Here is a 23,165-nt window from a genome sequence, read left to right on the forward strand (position 1 = left end):
AAATTGCTCCATTTCCACATTACAACAATGAATGCACTGTTTTCTGCATCTCCTGGGACACACTTTGTATTACCTTCCAGTGCTACTGCTGCCTTCTGCCATCTGTGAGCAGTTATTGCGCACTGACATCAAACAAAGGTGATGTTCACATTAATGTGACTGGCCTGTGTATCATTAAAAAGACTGGAATCTAGAGTTTACAGTAACATGTTTTAATTTTCCTGGAACTAATTAAATTAACAGACAATCATAATTAATGTTTGGCCAAACCCAAAATTAATTTTGTCTTTTGAGCCCCTATGCTTGTTAGACACCCAATTTGACATAATAGATTTGTTGCTCTGATTTTCTGGGCTGAATGAGACCCTTCATTAATCTCATAAGCCATTAACTAAGAATTTGCATTGATCATCACATTTTCAAATATGTCAACTACTGATATACTCATAAATAGGTAATGTCCAGTAGAAACACTCAAAATAGTTCTGTAACCTTTCATAATTTGTTAACTAACAGCTCTAGCAGTTTTATAAACAAATATATATTTCCTGAGATCATAAAATAATAATATGGAAGTTTTTAAATAGTTCACCCCACCTAAAAATCTTCAGCCCATGGCCAGTAAGAACACAAGCAACAACCCTTTGATGAATCAATGTTGAGCTAAAACAAGATAAACATCAATGCATGTAAAGAGTGCTTGGCTCACTATTACCATGTTTTAACATACACATAATGAGTATGCTGTCAGCATTAGAATGAGTAATATACATGCATCATGTCCCAAGCAATCTCGCACACGAGCATCAACTAAGTAAGAACTATGCAACAAGTTAAAGTTGAGTATGTTCACGACTAACGTCTCCATGGCAGTTTGTCACCAGTATTTGTACAATCAACATATGTGTGTGACTCACACGAGTCGTTATATGAGTAATTTTCATTCCAGTCACATCTCTGTGTCAACAACATGAACTTTTGTGTATTTGTGTCTTGTATCAAGTAATCTGGTATTACTGGTGACTGTGTAAACTCAAACCAATGTTATACTATTTTACTGTTAGAAGTTGATTGTGAATAGGTACTGTGAATAGCTGGACACTGTCATACTGACTAGCAGAGTATTGGAAGTGTCACCTGTGAACAACATTTTATGTAAAAGCTGGAACTGGTAATCATATCATCAATAGTGACAATAAATTTTGAAGTCCAATTAATTAAGAATTGGTTATCAAGTGCAACACTGATATCATGTGTACCAAGTTTCACTTTGTTTTAAGGAAAAGTAACTCAGTTAGGGGGAGCACGTAGACAAGACATGGAAAAATTGCTGGTAGAATATGAAGACTCAACCTTAGGCTTTACTGGTGACCCCAAAAACAGCACAGAAGCCCAACTGGGAATTAACTGCCCATATCATAATAATAGTAGTAATTAATAATAATAATAATAATGTCACATGGCACAAAAACCTGGTACAATATTTCACTTGGATGCCACTTTAGCAGCTTGCATGTCCCTTGGCCTACAGCACCCAGCATCCCCAGGCAGTTGTCCATCCAAGTACTAAATGGTCCCAACATCGCCGAACTTTAGTGCTAGTGTGAGAACCAAGGTATCCAACAAGGCACAGCCACTAGCGACTGCACGTATATCAGAACCTTGTCAGTGATCCCACCAACTCCATCTCTGATGGAAGAGTCTATCTACCAGAAGTAACTATTCTGCGGGGAACGTTGGTAGTGTAGTGAAAAACAGTAGTAATACAACAAAATTATATTACAGGTTGTAACGATACATATTAAAGGCTTTACTTTAATGAAGTATGCGATCCCTTCCAAATTCAACCAGTTTAATGAGTATTTATGATTATAGAAAAATTATTGTGTATGTTAACAATGATTGCACAACATGTCTCCATAAACAGTCAACCCATTAAATTATACTGAATAACTGACCCACACAAAAGTTAATATCACTTGATCACTGATACAGCAAATGTCATCATGTAAAAACACTAAGTTCATCTTAAATAATTAATATGAAGTACGAGAAATAGTGGCCAACTTACGTATTTTGGATCTCCTTAAATAAAAATCGCCCAGTGAAACCTATCTGTTCACTAGGAGCGTTTTCACTCAGTATTCACGTAATCAATCCTATTTTAGACGAAAACCTATGTAATTCTTCATAATTCACGTTACTTACTTATTTATGCAAATTAGAGAAGTCAATTGACAAACTTCTAAAAAACGACCTTTTTGTAACAAAGAATTATTCTGTCAAGTCAACAAATCTGTCTGTCATTTTAATAACATGTTAAATTATGTCACTCGATGCAAATTAATAACTTTTCTGCACAAATTATGATAACAGATGTATATGTGACTTATAAACTATATCTCTTTTTAGTAGTTCTTTGACAATGTTATAAATACAGGCAGTCGGAGGCAGTCGGGGCAGTCGGAATGTCACTTTGGTGAAGTGTGTTTCTGTGTTATTGTTTGGCAAAACAAGTCAAAGAACATGTAAAGGAAGTATTACTTTGTGTTATGGTCTTTGGTGGACAGTGGAATTAATATGGCCACTAAAGTAATAAATATTTGATGTTTACATACGTGTTGGTTTCGCTCGTTCTTTATCATCAAAAGCACATGAAAAACACGGAACCTCATGTGTTTACCCTAGACAACCAAATTTAGAGCCAGCATCAGCAACGAGACACAGCAGCGATCCAGCAAGCAGCAGCGATCCAGCAAGCAGCAGCGATTACTACAATACAATATTTTGTAATGGCGCCAACCTAACATCAAGTGCTAACAAGCTCCGTAAATGGGAGTGAAATAGTGCGTTTATCAGCAATTAGCAAATGATATCCAACGACGACTTTGGCGGACCAATTACAAAAGTGGGGGCTCAGCCGGGATCTTTAAGTGCATCGATGATAATAGTGCAGCGATAAATTTCGTAAGTGCTTAGCACTCCAAAAAAGTTTATTTGTGCAGTGTGGCAACAGTGAAAATATGTCAAAAATAAATAAATAAAGTGTGTTTGTGCGAATACGAAGAACTATCATCACACCGCTCGGGAGATTAACGTCTGGATTATGTCAATGGATTTCATCAATCAAGACTTCAGCTTCAATAAAACCGAATATAAGTGAAGAAAGCCAACAAGAACACCGATCACGACATCATAGCATAACCATAAAGCAAGGTATTTTGTTGTTGTTGTCATTTAAAATAATTGTTAACATGTCTCTACCTGAGAGTGATGAGATCGTAGGAAATGTAAAAATTGAACCAGGGGATGGTGAACAATTAAACTTAACAGAGTGGCTAGCACAGTTTGCAAATCAAATAAACTCGCAACTTAAACAATCAAGTGAACAAGTACGTTTGGAACTTAAACAATCAAGTGAACAAGTACGTTTGGATTTTAAACAATCAAGTAAAGAAAACACAGATAGACTGGATAAGTTAAGTTTGGATTTTGATCTATTAAGTACTCATCTCAATGAGAAGTGTGAGGAAATTAAAACTACCCTCAGTAGGGACACTAGAGAACAGTTGATACACTTCAGAAAAGAATTTCAAGTTAAAGTTGAAAGTTTAAATGAAAACATACAAGCTAACACAGACAGCATTGCTGTCATCTACAACAGAGTAGATGCTGAAGCTAAAAGATTAGATCAAAGAATAGACAAAACATCAGAAGACCTTAAACAAGAATACAACCTGTACACCACTAATGTAGATACAAAAGTAGAAAATATGCACACTAAATATTCACAATTGGAAGATGCATTGATGTCCAAACAAACGATTTACAATCAAAATACAATGTATGGGCACATCCAAGTGAAATGCTTTCCTGGCGAAAATCTGCACCCTATTGACTTTATTCACCAATGTAAGGATATGTTTGTTGTAGGAATGTCAGACAACATAAAAATTAAGTTAGTAAAACGGTTTCTAGAAGGGGAGGCCCTATCCTGGGCAAATGAGAATAATGATTCTTGGAATACTTTTGAAGAGTTTGAAGCTAAATTTATTTGCAAATTTTGGTCACAATCCATACAAGCCAGATTAAAGTCAGAATTTCTAAATGGACCAGTGTATAGAGGGAAAGTAGGGGGAATGCAAAAATTTTGCAGAGATCAACTGAAAAAACTTGCTCATTTAAATAACTCTTTTGATATTATGACACAAATTGATGTTTTAAAAAGAAGATTACCAGAGAGACTGCAGTGGGAATTGGTCCATGGACCAGACGATTCAATGGAAGAGTTCCTGAAATTTGTAGATAGATTAGATAGGGCCTTGGAAAGAGAAAATAACCAAAGTTTTGGCTCTGGCAACAACCAGTATGGGGGGTGGAACAGGAATGTAAATAGAGATTATTATGGGAGGAGAGACTTTGAAAATTTTGGAAATAATGCTCCAAATAGGGGAGATAGGAGATATGAAAATGATGTCAGAAACAATACACAGGAGGGAGGATGGAGGAGAGATAACAGGAATGATAGAAATAGGTATTGGGGAAGAGAACAAGATAGAAGGGGGTTTGTTGAAACTAGTGAACAAAACGACAACTACAAACGGACAGACCAAGGAAACCAGCCGGGAAACGGTGGACAGTCCCACTAGATGTCCGTAGTTTTGGGACTAGACAATATTATGACAGGACAACACATAACCGAAACTGGAAAAGGAGAGGATACAATGTAAAGAGTAAATACCATGAAAATACTGAAGTTGTTAGAATGAATAAATTAGAATTTAATAAAAGGTTTTGGGATACTATGAGTAAAAGTGATACAGTTAATAAAAACAGTATTCAAGCACAGGTAGTTAGTGAAAGTGCAGAAGTTGAAGGTATTGCAGAGTTCCATAGTTGGGCTGAAAAAGATACTGGTGTTAATAACAAGTCAGACACACCACAAGTAGAATCTATTTTGGGGGGTTTATTTGATATGAAGGGGGATGACGAAGTGTTTAATGGAGCCAAAGACTCAATTGCTGAGATTCAGATACATAGGGGGGAAACTGAAGATGAGGTTGTTGTGGAGGAGGAGGAAGAAGTAATAGAGGGACATTTAAATAATGATCCTAAATCAAGTGATGTTATTGATGAGAGTGTGGAGGAAGAAATAAAAGTATTTGTAGAATTGAAAAGTGATTATGTGGTAAAGGTAAGTGATGTGACAAACATGGGTAATAATGAGGTTAATTTAAGTGAAATGCAGACTAGGGAATGTGTATCTGAGGACAAGCTATTGCCTATTGGGAACTATGAAACACTAATCTATGAGAATGCTAATAATAATAATAATAATATTAAAGAGAATATAAAGGGATGGAATGTAAATGTGGGTTTTCAAGAAAAAGGGGAAAAGTTTTTAGAAGTTTTGTGGAACAACTATGGAAACTGTATAAACAAAGATGCCTTTTGGAAAGAATTAGCAAAGGTAAGTGCAACCTTGTATCCTATATGGTGGATAAGGATCCGTAGTGGACTTTATAAAAAATGGGGTGAAAACAATAATTTGTTGAGTGGCAACACAGTGTTAAAAGGAACAGATGAAAACAAAGGTTTATGTTTAAATGTCAATGCTTTGCAAACAGAGAGGGATGTGTCTAAGCGTAGGAAAAAGACATTAGACTTAGGAACTAAAGGAATTGAAAATGATCTATTGTTTGAAAATACTGAAATAGACAAAGATGTTGAGCTAGGTTGTCCATATGTTAAAGTAAACATTGACATTTGTCCATTTGAAATAAAAGAAAGCCCACATCCTAATGCGTATAGACTTATCTTTCCCAGATCAAGAAGGTTATTTGGATTAAGAAACATCACTGAATTGAAACCATATAAACATGATTAAGCACATTTCCCTGTTTGAATACAATTACTTCCCCAGTTTCCATAAAGCATGTTATCAGCAAAGTTTTTACTGGGTGTGTCAAATAGCAACTACCACTCATGCTACAGACCCTGGATCTCTGAGAGAATGTTTTTATATTTTCATTGTCACTATTGAATATTAAATATTGTGATATCTTCTTTACTTGCAATGGGCAAGAAGGTGACAAACATTTATTACTTTCTTTTTGTATTGTTGAATATGGGACATACTTGCACCAAATATAAAAGACAATGAAAAAATTGATGTGCAAGACCCATCATTTTGTTACTATTCTTTTTGAGGCATAAGATTTGTGGACAATTTTCTACAGCCAATCAGATGTTTACCAAATTTGATGTTTGTGTTATGTTGTGACCAATTTAAGTGTCCAATTTTAGTATTCATATGTTCTTGTACTGTCTTGACTATGTGTCTCAATGGGAGACAAGTTTTTTAAATATTTCGTTTCTTTTTTAAATGCATATTATATCCATACATGTGACTTCACTAGTGTGTGTATTTATATATCATGTCCATACTTATAATTATGTTCTTGGTTTTCATTTCTTTTATGTGGCTCAAAAGGAACAGACAGTGGCAATATTTTCTTATGGACATATGACCTGTCCATCTATGTAATATATTTATGTTCCTTCTATTATCTTGACTAATCTGTGACGTAATGAGAGCTGACTTTGAAATAATTTACATATTTATTTTTTAATATCTTGAAATCGCATGTGATATATTTGTGTCTGTTTTTGATCATTTTCCATTGTGGCTCACTGGGAGCAAAGATTAACAATTTTTTTTACTTTCATATATTACTAAATAATTTTATTATGCTGTCATACTGATTGACATAACACAAAGTGCATTTCAAACAACACAACTAAAATATTTGCAGGAAAAAGTCATTTTGAAACGGTGTAACGGTTGTTGTATACATACTCATTATGCACAGTAATTGACACATTTGTCCTAGTCGGCTAATATCATTAACATTCTGTAAATGATATTACCCGAGGGGGGTATTGTAACGATACATATTAAAGGCTTTACTTTAATGAAGTATGCGATCCCTTCCAAATTCAACCAGTTTAATGAGTATTTATGATTATAGAAAAATTATTGTGTATGTTAACAATGATTGCACAACATGTCTCCATAAACAGTCAACCCATTAAATTATACTGAATAACTGACCCACACAAAAGTTAATATCACTTGATCACTGATACAGCAAATGTCATCATGTAAAAACACTAAGTTCATCTTAAATAATTAATATGAAGTACGAGAAATAGTGGCCAACTTACGTATTTTGGATCTCCTTAAATAAAAATCGCCCAGTGAAACCTATCTGTTCACTAGGAGCGTTTTCACTCAGTATTCACGTAATCAATCCTATTTTAGACGAAAACCTATGTAATTCTTCATAATTCACGTTACTTACTTATTTATGCAAATTAGAGAAGTCAATTGACAAACTTCTAAAAAACGACCTTTTTGTAACAAAGAATTATTCTGTCAAGTCAACAAATCTGTCTGTCATTTTAATAACATGTTAAATTATGTCACTCGATGCAAATTAATAACTTTTCTGCACAAATTATGATAACAGATGTATATGTGACTTATAAACTATATCTCTTTTTAGTAGTTCTTTGACAATGTTATAAATACAGGCAGTCGGAGGCAGTCGGGGCAGTCGGAATGTCACTTTGGTGAAGTGTGTTTCTGTGTTATTGTTTGGCAAAACAAGTCAAAGAACATGTAAAGGAAGTATTACTTTGTGTTATGGTCTTTGGTGGACAGTGGAATTAATATGGCCACTAAAGTAATAAATATTTGATGTTTACATACGTGTTGGTTTCGCTCGTTCTTTATCATCAAAAGCACATGAAAAACACGGAACCTCATGTGTTTACCCTAGACAACCAAATTTAGAGCCAGCATCAGCAACGAGACACAGCAGCGATCCAGCAAGCAGCAGCGATCCAGCAAGCAGCAGCGATTACTACAATACAATATTTTGTAATGGCGCCAACCTAACATCAAGTGCTAACAAGCTCCGTAAATGGGAGTGAAATAGTGCGTTTATCAGCAATTAGCAAATGATATCCAACGACGACTTTGGCGGACCAATTACAAAAGTGGGGGCTCAGCCGGGATCTTTAAGTGCATCGATGATAATAGTGCAGCGATAAATTTCGTAAGTGCTTAGCACTCCAAAAAAGTTTATTTGTGCAGTGTGGCAACAGTGAAAATATGTCAAAAATAAATAAATAAAGTGTGTTTGTGCGAATACGAAGAACTATCATCACACCGCTCGGGAGATTAACGTCTGGATTATGTCAATGGATTTCATCAATCAAGACTTCAGCTTCAATAAAACCGAATATAAGTGAAGAAAGCCAACAAGAACACCGATCACGACATCATAGCATAACCATAAAGCAAGGTATTTTGTTGTTGTTGTCATTTAAAATAATTGTTAACATGTCTCTACCTGAGAGTGATGAGATCGTAGGAAATGTAAAAATTGAACCAGGGGATGGTGAACAATTAAACTTAACAGAGTGGCTAGCACAGTTTGCAAATCAAATAAACTCGCAACTTAAACAATCAAGTGAACAAGTACGTTTGGAACTTAAACAATCAAGTGAACAAGTACGTTTGGATTTTAAACAATCAAGTAAAGAAAACACAGATAGACTGGATAAGTTAAGTTTGGATTTTGATCTATTAAGTACTCATCTCAATGAGAAGTGTGAGGAAATTAAAACTACCCTCAGTAGGGACACTAGAGAACAGTTGATACACTTCAGAAAAGAATTTCAAGTTAAAGTTGAAAGTTTAAATGAAAACATACAAGCTAACACAGACAGCATTGCTGTCATCTACAACAGAGTAGATGCTGAAGCTAAAAGATTAGATCAAAGAATAGACAAAACATCAGAAGACCTTAAACAAGAATACAACCTGTACACCACTAATGTAGATACAAAAGTAGAAAATATGCACACTAAATATTCACAATTGGAAGATGCATTGATGTCCAAACAAACGATTTACAATCAAAATACAATGTATGGGCACATCCAAGTGAAATGCTTTCCTGGCGAAAATCTGCACCCTATTGACTTTATTCACCAATGTAAGGATATGTTTGTTGTAGGAATGTCAGACAACATAAAAATTAAGTTAGTAAAACGGTTTCTAGAAGGGGAGGCCCTATCCTGGGCAAATGAGAATAATGATTCTTGGAATACTTTTGAAGAGTTTGAAGCTAAATTTATTTGCAAATTTTGGTCACAATCCATACAAGCCAGATTAAAGTCAGAATTTCTAAATGGACCAGTGTATAGAGGGAAAGTAGGGGGAATGCAAAAATTTTGCAGAGATCAACTGAAAAAACTTGCTCATTTAAATAACTCTTTTGATATTATGACACAAATTGATGTTTTAAAAAGAAGATTACCAGAGAGACTGCAGTGGGAATTGGTCCATGGACCAGACGATTCAATGGAAGAGTTCCTGAAATTTGTAGATAGATTAGATAGGGCCTTGGAAAGAGAAAATAACCAAAGTTTTGGCTCTGGCAACAACCAGTATGGGGGGTGGAACAGGAATGTAAATAGAGATTATTATGGGAGGAGAGACTTTGAAAATTTTGGAAATAATGCTCCAAATAGGGGAGATAGGAGATATGAAAATGATGTCAGAAACAATACACAGGAGGGAGGATGGAGGAGAGATAACAGGAATGATAGAAATAGGTATTGGGGAAGAGAACAAGATAGAAGGGGGTTTGTTGAAACTAGTGAACAAAACGACAACTACAAACGGACAGACCAAGGAAACCAGCCGGGAAACGGTGGACAGTCCCACTAGATGTCCGTAGTTTTGGGACTAGACAATATTATGACAGGACAACACATAACCGAAACTGGAAAAGGAGAGGATACAATGTAAAGAGTAAATACCATGAAAATACTGAAGTTGTTAGAATGAATAAATTAGAATTTAATAAAAGGTTTTGGGATACTATGAGTAAAAGTGATACAGTTAATAAAAACAGTATTCAAGCACAGGTAGTTAGTGAAAGTGCAGAAGTTGAAGGTATTGCAGAGTTCCATAGTTGGGCTGAAAAAGATACTGGTGTTAATAACAAGTCAGACACACCACAAGTAGAATCTATTTTGGGGGGTTTATTTGATATGAAGGGGGATGACGAAGTGTTTAATGGAGCCAAAGACTCAATTGCTGAGATTCAGATACATAGGGGGGAAACTGAAGATGAGGTTGTTGTGGAGGAGGAGGAAGAAGTAATAGAGGGACATTTAAATAATGATCCTAAATCAAGTGATGTTATTGATGAGAGTGTGGAGGAAGAAATAAAAGTATTTGTAGAATTGAAAAGTGATTATGTGGTAAAGGTAAGTGATGTGACAAACATGGGTAATAATGAGGTTAATTTAAGTGAAATGCAGACTAGGGAATGTGTATCTGAGGACAAGCTATTGCCTATTGGGAACTATGAAACACTAATCTATGAGAATGCTAATAATAATAATAATAATATTAAAGAGAATATAAAGGGATGGAATGTAAATGTGGGTTTTCAAGAAAAAGGGGAAAAGTTTTTAGAAGTTTTGTGGAACAACTATGGAAACTGTATAAACAAAGATGCCTTTTGGAAAGAATTAGCAAAGGTAAGTGCAACCTTGTATCCTATATGGTGGATAAGGATCCGTAGTGGACTTTATAAAAAATGGGGTGAAAACAATAATTTGTTGAGTGGCAACACAGTGTTAAAAGGAACAGATGAAAACAAAGGTTTATGTTTAAATGTCAATGCTTTGCAAACAGAGAGGGATGTGTCTAAGCGTAGGAAAAAGACATTAGACTTAGGAACTAAAGGAATTGAAAATGATCTATTGTTTGAAAATACTGAAATAGACAAAGATGTTGAGCTAGGTTGTCCATATGTTAAAGTAAACATTGACATTTGTCCATTTGAAATAAAAGAAAGCCCACATCCTAATGCGTATAGACTTATCTTTCCCAGATCAAGAAGGTTATTTGGATTAAGAAACATCACTGAATTGAAACCATATAAACATGATTAAGCACATTTCCCTGTTTGAATACAATTACTTCCCCAGTTTCCATAAAGCATGTTATCAGCAAAGTTTTTACTGGGTGTGTCAAATAGCAACTACCACTCATGCTACAGACCCTGGATCTCTGAGAGAATGTTTTTATATTTTCATTGTCACTATTGAATATTAAATATTGTGATATCTTCTTTACTTGCAATGGGCAAGAAGGTGACAAACATTTATTACTTTCTTTTTGTATTGTTGAATATGGGACATACTTGCACCAAATATAAAAGACAATGAAAAAATTGATGTGCAAGACCCATCATTTTGTTACTATTCTTTTTGAGGCATAAGATTTGTGGACAATTTTCTACAGCCAATCAGATGTTTACCAAATTTGATGTTTGTGTTATGTTGTGACCAATTTAAGTGTCCAATTTTAGTATTCATATGTTCTTGTACTGTCTTGACTATGTGTCTCAATGGGAGACAAGTTTTTTAAATATTTCGTTTCTTTTTTAAATGCATATTATATCCATACATGTGACTTCACTAGTGTGTGTATTTATATATCATGTCCATACTTATAATTATGTTCTTGGTTTTCATTTCTTTTATGTGGCTCAAAAGGAACAGACAGTGGCAATATTTTCTTATGGACATATGACCTGTCCATCTATGTAATATATTTATGTTCCTTCTATTATCTTGACTAATCTGTGACGTAATGAGAGCTGACTTTGAAATAATTTACATATTTATTTTTTAATATCTTGAAATCGCATGTGATATATTTGTGTCTGTTTTTGATCATTTTCCATTGTGGCTCACTGGGAGCAAAGATTAACAATTTTTTTTACTTTCATATATTACTAAATAATTTTATTATGCTGTCATACTGATTGACATAACACAAAGTGCATTTCAAACAACACAACTAAAATATTTGCAGGAAAAAGTCATTTTGAAACGGTGTAACGGTTGTTGTATACATACTCATTATGCACAGTAATTGACACATTTGTCCTAGTCGGCTAATATCATTAACATTCTGTAAATGATATTACCCGAGGGGGGTATTGTAACGATACATATTAAAGGCTTTACTTTAATGAAGTATGCGATCCCTTCCAAATTCAACCAGTTTAATGAGTATTTATGATTATAGAAAAATTATTGTGTATGTTAACAATGATTGCACAACATGTCTCCATAAACAGTCAACCCATTAAATTATACTGAATAACTGACCCACACAAAAGTTAATATCACTTGATCACTGATACAGCAAATGTCATCATGTAAAAACACTAAGTTCATCTTAAATAATTAATATGAAGTACGAGAAATAGTGGCCAACTTACGTATTTTGGATCTCCTTAAATAAAAATCGCCCAGTGAAACCTATCTGTTCACTAGGAGCGTTTTCACTCAGTATTCACGTAATCAATCCTATTTTAGACGAAAACCTATGTAATTCTTCATAATTCACGTTACTTACTTATTTATGCAAATTAGAGAAGTCAATTGACAAACTTCTAAAAAACGACCTTTTTGTAACAAAGAATTATTCTGTCAAGTCAACAAATCTGTCTGTCATTTTAATAACATGTTAAATTATGTCACTCGATGCAAATTAATAACTTTTCTGCACAAATTATGATAACAGATGTATATGTGACTTATAAACTATATCTCTTTTTAGTAGTTCTTTGACAATGTTATAAATACAGGCAGTCGGAGGCAGTCGGGGCAGTCGGAATGTCACTTTGGTGAAGTGTGTTTCTGTGTTATTGTTTGGCAAAACAAGTCAAAGAACATGTAAAGGAAGTATTACTTTGTGTTATGGTCTTTGGTGGACAGTGGAATTAATATGGCCACTAAAGTAATAAATATTTGATGTTTACATACGTGTTGGTTTCGCTCGTTCTTTATCATCAAAAGCACATGAAAAACACGGAACCTCATGTGTTTACCCTAGACAACCAAATTTAGAGCCAGCATCAGCAACGAGACACAGCAGCGATCCAGCAAGCAGCAGCGATCCAGCAAGCAGCAGCGATTACTACAATACAATATTTTGTAATGGCGCCAACCTAACATCAAGTGCTAACAAGCTCCGTAAATGGGAGTGAAATAGTGCGTTTATCAGCAATTAGCAAATGATATCCAACGACGACTTTGGCGGACCAATTACAAGGTACATGAATAATCAGAAAATTACAATGGGCACCATATTCCAAACTTTACAGATACAGTGGATAACTTGGGACTATGTTACAGCACGGGATCTATGGAGTGGCTTCCATCAGTTGGAAGCAGCAACTATGGACTATCCAGAAAGAGTATTAACCACTCCACCAAGCCAACTACTAGTATCAGTATATACCAGTTAGTTTAGAGAATGTGCCAGACACATTTCAATGTTTGTTAGATGGTTTACTGTAAAAATCAAAACTGAAACAATGTGTATTTTATTTTGTTAGATGGTTTACTGTGAAAATTGAAACTGAAACATTGTGTATTTTATTTGGACAATATTATTACAATATTATTGTTTTTCCTAAGACCTACAGGAATGGCATGGTAACAAGATACCTTCAAATGATGGTGTGTGGCATGTCAAATGCTGAGTCAGGAAAGTGCTATTTCTTGTAAGAGGGGGTACAGCTTTGACACATGTAATTAGCTGAGAAGCAGTCAGGTTAATTAGCTGAGAAGCAATCACGCATACAATTTCCCAACATCACACACTGAGAACAGATGCCTATCCTTCCTGGGTCTAACAAACCAGTATAGAATTATGTTCCTTAGTTCTCTGGGATAGTGCGGCTACTCACATATTTACCCAAGAAATAGTATAATTCAATTGGACAGTGTAGTCTGAAGGAACTTTTAATCACATGTAGGATTTATTAAAAATGATAACTGTATTGGCCTCCCCGGACTATCAGGTATGATTTATTCTGTCTTGCAATGTAAGTAATCATGCACTGGGATGTGTATCATGTCAGAAGACAGACTGAGGTGAACATTCTTTGGTGTATTCTTTGTGTTATTTCAACAAAGCAGATAAATGGAAAAGGAGATGTTAAGTCTCATTTCCAGGATTACTTATGTTCACTGCAGTTTATATGGAAGTTGTTTTAAGCTCATAACAGACCATGTAGCATTAAAGTAGCTATGAGGTTTGAAAGATCCATCCAGCTGTTTTGACACTGTGGACATTTAAGCTCATTCATTGAACTAGTACAATGCATGGTATTATAGAGGATCTAAGCAGTACAGAGTGTCCAGTAGAGCACCTATGTGTTTCATCAGCAGAATAGTGAAAGGCACAAGCAGCTACAAGGACTGCCAACAGTTTACATCGCAATTGCAGCTCATTGTTGCCAGTGTCCTGTAATGTAAGAAAACCAGGTGGTGGCATTCCCACCCCAACAAGTGTACAACTGCACCCCCACCCTCCAATGGCGGTAACACTGCTTAAGGCTGCCAATATTGTTACTGCATGCTGCAGAGCACTACATAAATTTGTGAAGATATGTTAGAAGACTGATTGTTGAAATCAAATAATCTGTGTTTCTATATCTATAGCTGCACAAATATTTTTCAAGGCATTATACAGGGCATCATTAAGTTTCACTCAGCCAATGTTAATGATTTTCTTTCCTATTTTATTTGTATAACAACAGAGTTATAAATGACCATCTGCTTGCTCCTCTGTGTTTGCAAGTAAATATTACTGAAAATTATTGTAGATATATGGCAGAATTTTCATTGACTTGAGCAAAGCTCTCTGTACTTACTGGTGTCATATTTCTGAGATGTGTCATCAGATCTTCCATACGACATTCAAAATCTGGAGCAAAGCACTTTGGATCAATTGCTGCAAAACACTGACCCAAGTTTGCAGGTTTATCAGAATTCTGCATCCAATGGCGGATATTAGGACCATAACTAGAACCTGAATGCAAGACAATTCATGTTACTTTTACTACTTTAAGGACACACAATAAGTTTTATACAATTTGGATAACATTAATTTTAGATTTAAAATGCAATATGATGTTTGAGTAGCAGTAAATGTTGCATATATAAAGGCTGTAGCAAACTGATGCTTAACCATGCAGTACATGACCAAATCTGAATTTCCTTGATACTGCAGGTGGTCACATCTGTTGGTGAGAGACTGATTGGGACAAATAGAAGTATTTCTGTAAGGGAAATTGGATACTGAGCTGTTCAAGAGTTATTAGAGATAGTGCTTCAATATATGCAGTTGCAACAACAAAGAATAAAATTACTGTCCCAATTATTCAGGTGTATGTATACATATAAGATCCACAATAAATTCCTCATCCCACATGTAAATAAATACAAATAAAAAATATAGATGCTCCATTAGCACACAATGTTCGAATAATACAATCATTATTTATATTTGCGAACATTTGCTGCACACCACAAGAGAAGAGATTGGAAATATACCATCATCCATGCACACTAAATGTCAACATTTCTCCTTGGGCTGTTTTGGTTCATAGTTGAAGCATTACAAGCGGGAGGGTAGATGTAAAAGATGCCTATTTAAAATGATGGAATAGTCTATCTGGCAGGATCTAATCATAAATAAATTTTAGAAATCCAGTGACATCATTCTTAATACCTACGTTTAGCTCCAATACCTCTTTGTTGGATTTATAAAATAATTCTTGTGAGGGAAACAGTATAGCAACAACTTTCAAGTAAAGTTTGAAATTCAGAAGTCTTCTCTCTGGCTTAATGGATTTCTGCAGAAGAGGTATTTTCAAACTCTCAGAACTGTGGGGCAACACTAATATATATGCTTTTCACATCATATTTTTTACTTTCTGACTTTTGTTGCTACAGGTAAAAAATAAAGGAATTTAGTTTTTCCTTTGTAGATACCAGCATCTGCAAGGCAAGCAAAATTTCATTGAAGTCACATACATAATCCTTCAAGAATAGCTTCTCACATCAAGCACAATGTAGTACTTTCTGGTAACATTCCTCATCTATGACTATTGAAGATCATCTATGACTATCGAAGATATGGATTTGTCATTATCATACAAGTCTTCTGAGATCTTTTCACTGTTGCCTGTCATTCTGATTTGGCATGAATTTGACAAAGTTAAGCAGTTTTCAAGGACAGATCTAATATATGTATGGTGTCATTTAGAACAAACAAGTTCCTCATAACTCTTCCAGTGCACTATAACATTTTATTATTGTCTATAAAATGATTACATTTAATTAGAAGTGTGATACAGGGAAAAATATTACTGAATACACAATAAAAGAATGCTCGTGGTGGTCTTCAGTTGGATGCATATTTAAGAATGCATATCAAAGGCAGAAAATTTTACAATATTAAAGCCAAGCCTACCAAAAGGTAATTTGAGCCAAATGTGGGACTTGGTGTGATGTCCAAGCATTTCCCATGTGTATTTTTAATTATAAGCTGTAGTTTTTCTGGTAGGTGGAGTATATAATGACTAGATACCATTACAAAAATATAAAAAAATTTAATGTATCTAAATATATAATTTTACTCATCAACATACCTGTTATAATACAGCACATGATTCTGGCTGCAATATAGTTCATTGGCTTCTTGTTGTATTTATGGATGAACAATGGTTGTATAACAACTTATATCTTCAAGTTTTAAATAATTTTGATCGTTACATCTATCTGCATTTGTATAAAACTGTTCTAAGAAAATATAAACATAGTATATGCTATTGCATCAGTATCACTCACTCTTCTCCCCATTCCTTTACATGGCTGATGTGTGGCGGAAGTGACTGCTTGTATGCATCTGTATTCTTCTAATTTCTCAAAACTTATTATCATTATAAATGCACAAAATGTATTTAGGACAGCTGTACTTGCAATTTTAAGGACTGTCTTCCATTTGATATACAATGCCATCCTTAAACACTGGAAAACCCAGGATGGAATAACAACAATATTATGGCCTCAGTGGCCAGAGACAACAGTCATGAGTGTGTAAGTTGTTCTTGTGTGAATGTGTGGTGTCTGCTTTAGAAAAAGGCCTTTTGGCTGAAAGCTCAACATGTATGACAATCTTTTTGTTGTGTCTGTTTGCAATCCAACATCGCTCAGACTCCCCTATGGATGACATAGTAATGAGCATACCTGGCATAGAGAAACAACCAAAAGATTTGAGAGCAAATAAATCAACACATCCAGATGGAATCCCAATTCAGTTTTACAAGGAGTACTCTATAACATTGGCACTTTACCCAGTCTGCATTTATTGTGAATCTCTCACCCACCAGAAAGTCCCAAGTGACTGGAAAAAGTACAGGTGCCTCCAGCATATAAGAAGGGTAAAAGAATAGACCTGCAAAAATACAGACCAGTATCCCTAACTTTGGTTTGCTGTAGAACCCTTGAACATATTTTCAGTTTGAATATATTAAACTTTCTTGGGAATGAAAATTTTATGTCCATGAATCAGCATGGTTTTAGAAAGCATCACTCATGTAAAACTCAGCTTGCCCTTTCCTCACATGATATACTGAAAACTATGCATGAAGGGCAAAAGGCAGATTCCATATTTCTAGATTTCTCGAAAGCATTTGACATGGCGTTCCAATGCAGGCTGTTAATGAAGGTACAAGAATATGGAATAAGTTCACAGGTATGTGAGTGGCTCAAAGACTTCCTAAGTAATAGAACCCAGCATGTTGTCCTTGTTGATCAGAGAGAAAGGTATTGTCAGTTGTGCCCCAGGGAAGTATGATGGGATCGCTGTTGTTTTCTATGTACATAACTGGTTTGGCAGAGAGGGTGGGAAGTAATCTGCGACTGTTTGCTGATGATGCTGTTCAAATGGTTCAAATGGCTCTGAGCACTGTGGGTCTTAACATCTGAGGTCATCAGTCCCCTAGAACTTAGAACTACTTAAACCTAACTAACCTAAGAACATCACACACATCCATGCCCAAGACAGGATTCGAATCTGCGACCGTAGCAGTCGCACGGTTCCGGACTGAAGCACCTAAAACTGCTTGGAAACCGTGGCCGGCGATGATGCTATGATGTATGGTAATGTGTTGAAGTTGAGTGACTGTAGTAAGATACAAGACAACGTAGACAAAATTTCTAGTTGGTGTGATGAATGACAGCAAGCTCTAAATGTGGAAAAATGTAAGTTAATGCAAAGAGTAAGAATAACAAAGCAGTATTACTAGTGTCCTGCCTGACACACTCCAGTTGTTCAAATATCTGGGCACAACATTGCAAAGTGATATGAAATCAAATAAGTATGTGAGAATTCTGGTAGAGAAGGCAAATGGTTGACTTCACCCGTGAAGGAGACAGCATATAAGATGCAACTTATTCTTGAGTACAGCTCGAGTGTTTTTGAAGGAAGATATCAAAGCAATTAAGAGGCAGGTTCCCAGATCTGTTACTAGTAGGTTTGAACAACATGTGTTATGGAGATGCTTTGGGAACTCAAATGGGAATCCCTGGAGGGAAGGCAACTTTCTTTTCAAGAAATACTATTGAGAAAATTTAGAGAATTGGCATTCGAAGCTGACTGCCACATGATTCTGCTGTGACCAACATACATTGCACGTAAGGACCATGAAGATAAGAAACGATAAATTAGGGCTCGTATGGAGGCATATAGACAGTCATTTTTCCCTTGCTCTATTTGCAAGTGAAACAGGAAAGGAAATGACAAGTAGTGGTGCAGAGTATCCTCCCCCATGCATCATACGGTGGCTTGCACAGTATCTATGTAGATGTAGATGTAGTACATCTCCAGTATATGGTGAGTAGTAATCTTTCATAATAATGTCATCCTTGTAGCACCTCTTTTATCATATTCTGTTGAGCACCTCTGTAACAGCTTTTCACATAACTCTTCGAATGGACTGTAATGTGTCATCTACTTTCTCTACAATCAGTATCGTTTTTTTGTTTCCCCTATAATATCTTAAGAAATTCCCAAAGCAATATGATATATGTGAATGATGTAAGTGTTTAATTGCTAATGGAAGAACATGAAACTGATCTTTTACACTGAAGAGCCAAAGAAACTAGTAAACCTATCTAATATCATGTAGGGCCCCAGCGAGTACACAGAAGTGCCACAACACAATGTAGCATGGAATCAACTAATGTCTGAAGTAGTGCTGGAGGGAATTGACACCGTGAACCCTGCAGGGCTCTCCGTAAATTCGTAAGAGTATGAGGGGGTGGAGATCTCTTCTGAACAGCTCGTTGCAAGGCATCCCAGATATGCTCAATAATGTTAATGTCTGGGGAGTTTGGTGGCCAATGAAAGCGTTTAAACTCAGAAAAGTGTTCCTGCAGCCACTCTGCTGCAATTCTGGATGTGTGGGATGTCACATTCTACTGCTGGAAAAGCCCAAGTCTGTCGGAATGCACAATGGACATGAATGGTTGCAGGTGATCGGACAGGATGCTTACGTATGTGTCACCTGTCACAGTCATATCCAGGTGTATCAGGGGTCCCATATCACTCCAACTGCATGTACCCCACACTATTACACAGCCTCCACCAGCTTGAACAGTTCCCTGCTGGCATGCAGGGTCCATGGATTCATAGGGTTGTCTCCACATATGTACACGTCCATCCACTCGATAAAATTTGAAACAAACTTATCCAACCAGGAAACATGTTTCCAGTCATCAACAGTCCAAGGATACACGAGTGGGCCTTCAGCTCTGAAAGAACATATCGATGATGTTTTATTGAGTGGTTCGCACGCTGACACTTGTTGATGGCCCAGCACTGAAATCTACAGCAATTTGCAGAAGTGTTGTACTTCTTGTCATGCTGAATGCTTCTCTTCAGTTGCTGTTGAGCCCATTCTTGCAGGATCTTTTTCCAGCCACAGCAATGTTGGAAATGTGATGTTTTGTTGGATTCCTGATATTCACGGTACACTCATGAAATGGTCATATGGGAAAATCCCAACTTCATCACTACCTCGGAGAGGCCGTGTCACATCGCTCATGCGCCAACTATAACACCACAATCAAACTCACTTAAATCCCGATAACATGCCATTGTAGCAGCAGTAAATGATCTGACAACTGCACCAGACACTTGTTGTCTTATATAGACATTGCCGACCACAGTGCCGTATTCTGCCTGTTTACATATCTGTGTATTTGAATACACATGCATGTACCAGTTTCTTTAGCACTTCAGTGCATATAATATTCTGTCGGCTTGTGTTATATGATACATCAATCTCTTTCAAGTTTCCAAAACTACAATACCTCTAATGGAGAAAACAGATACATCAGTAACAGTAGACAATCTCTCCTAGTTTCTGTTCGGCATATATGGAGATATAGCCGCTTTAGGAAAAATTGGTGTAAACAAAGCTTTCTCTGTTCCAAAACTCACTGCATGTAAGTAATTTCTGACGGAATAAAGGGGATTTTGTGTGATGTATCCCACAGAAGCACCCAACAGCAGCAGATATTTGATTCAAGAATAATAGCTGTGTATGTTCTATTAAATTAATAGGCTGACTAGAAACATCTGCTTAAATTGTAAAATAAATAACTGCTAAAGACCCTAAGAAATTGACATGTCACATATGCTACGTTTGGCATACTGTAAACAATTTTACATTAAAAATGACAGGGACAACTTAAATCAATGCTTTGATTAACATTATTTTGGCACCCCTACCAGATACATCTTTGTCTCATAAAGAAATGTTCACAGTCGAGTACTGGATTGGTCTGCCACTCCACCGTAAGTGGCATTAATGTCATTCCTGGAGTCGCAGACTCGGAAGAGAGTTACATGTGAGCACAAGTCCCGATCTTGTTTCCTCATCCTCCACTTGCATTGCATAAGTGTTGTGCATTCTTTGCACTGTTGTGCTCTTTCACTTTCACCTCTGTTCCTGACCATGCTTTCAGACTCTCTGCTTGCCAGTTAGATTGACACATAACGTTTTTGCAGGCACCACATGCCATGGTGTGCAGTGCTCATCCAAAGAATTTGTCATGGATGCTGTCACCTAGTATGCAAGATAGAATAGTTGGTGATGAGAACTTGCTCTCATGTGTATCTCACTTTAGTGTTATTTTTGTACATCGTGGCTATCATCAACCCAGCATTTATAGACTGTTGAAGATGACACATGCAGCTCTAAGAGCAGCAGCTGAAACAGCAGCAGCAACAACAACCAGAGAAAATGCAAGAGCTTATCCATTCACTGACTGTGCAGCTGGGGGCTCGAGTACTGGTGACGCAGACTCTGCTGCCCTTGCCAACTTTATGTCCACATTTTGATGAGACCAAAGAAAAGTTGGAAAATTATCTATACCCTTTTAAGCTGTGCTGCCAGGTAAGTTGCATCAGTGAATCTGTAGATCAGAACACTTTGTTGCTGTCAAGTGGAAGTAGTTTGCACGAGGTAGTAAAGAAATTGTGGCCCATTATGGACCCCAAATATGTAGAATTTGTGGAGTTGTATAAATTACTGACACATTAGTACAGTCAGAAAATGCACATGGTAGCTACCTGCTTACAGTTCAGTCAGCATCAGAAACATACTGGGCAGTCATATGCGGTGTGGACAACAGGGACTAGCATGTAGATGCAATTTTGAGTGTAAACACTGTACTAATTCCCACACAGACTCCCTAATCCACAATGGAATGGTGCAGCTGGCACCTGGCAGAGTGATACAGACTTATACATTAGCACATTCATATCCAGTGTTGTAAGGATGTAAGGATGTAGAGGCTTATCTCACTAGGGGTAAGATAGATACTGCCTACAGGAAAATTAAAGAGACCTTTGGAGAAAGGAGAACCACTTGTATGAATATCAAGAGCTTTGATGGAAACCCAGTTCTAAGCAAAGAAGGGAAAGCAGAAAGGGAGAAGGAGTATATAGAGGGTCTATACAAGGGCGGTGTACTTGAGGACAATATTATGGAAATGGAAGAAGATGTAGATGAAGATGAAATGGGAGATATGATACTGTTGGAAGAGTTTGACAGAGCACTGAAAGAACTGAGTCGAAACAAGGCCCCCGGAGTAGACAACATTCCATTAGAACTACTGACAGCCTTAGGAGAGCCAGTCCTGACAAAACTCTACTATCTGGTGAGCAAGATGTACGAGACAGGCGAAATACCCTCAGACTTCAAGAAGAATATAATAATTCCAAACCCAAAGGAAGCAGGTGTTGACAGATGTGAAAATCACCGAACTATCAGTTTAATATGTCACAGCTGCAAAATACTAACACAAATTCTTTACAGACGAATGGAAAAACTGATAGAAGCCGACCTCGAGGAAGATCAGTTTGGATTCCATAGAAATGTTGGAACACGGGAGGCAATACTGACCCTACGACTTACCTTAGAAGAAAGATTAAGGAAAGGCAAAGCTACGTTTCTAGCATTTGTAGACTTAGAGAAAGCTTTTGACAATGTTAAATTCTGAAGGTGGCAGGGGTAAAATACAGGGAGCAAAAGGCTATTTACAATTTGTACAGAAACAGATGGCAGTTATAAGAGTCGAGGGGTATGAAAGGGAAACAGTGGTTGGGAAGGGAATGAGACAGGGTTGTAGCCTATCCCCCATGTCATTCAATCTGTATATTGAGCAAGCAATAAAGGAAACAAAAGAAAAATTCGGAGTAGGTATTAAAATCCATGGAGAATAAATAAAAACTTTGAGGTTCGCCGATGACATTGTAATTCTGTCAGAGACAGCAAAGGACTTGGAAGAGCGGTTGAATGGAATGGACAGTGCCTTGAAAGGAGGATATAAGATGAACATCAACAGAAGGAAAACGAGGATAATGAAATGTAGTCGAATTAAGTCAGGTGATGATGAGGGAATTAGATTAGGAAATGAGACACTTAAAGTAGTACATCTACATCTACATCTACATTCATACTCTGCAAGCCACCCAATGGTGTGTGGCGGAGGGCACTTTACGTGCCACTGTCATTACCTCCCTTTCCTGTTCCAGTCGCGTATGGTTCGCGGGAAGAACGACTGTCTGAAAGCCTCCGTGCGCGCTCTAATCTCTCTAATTTTACATTCGTGATCTCCTCGGGAGGTATAAG

At 36.5% G+C, this 23,165-nt stretch overlaps 1 protein-coding gene across 1 annotated transcript in view; it reads right to left on the reverse strand.

Annotated features, from left to right (window-relative positions):
- LOC126262299 (uncharacterized oxidoreductase YjmC-like) overlaps positions 1-23,165 on the reverse strand; it is a 285,251-nt gene that overhangs the window by 29,251 nt on the left and 232,835 nt on the right. The window contains exon 8 of the mRNA XM_049958838.1: positions 14,829-14,986. Within this exon, the coding sequence (XP_049814795.1) occupies positions 14,829-14,986 (158 nt within the window). The remainder of the gene's footprint in view (positions 1-14,828; positions 14,987-23,165) is intronic.

This window comes from Schistocerca nitens, chromosome 6 (genome assembly GCF_023898315.1).
Source record: "Schistocerca nitens isolate TAMUIC-IGC-003100 chromosome 6, iqSchNite1.1, whole genome shotgun sequence".
Lineage (NCBI taxonomy): Eukaryota > Metazoa > Arthropoda > Insecta > Orthoptera > Acrididae > Schistocerca > Schistocerca nitens.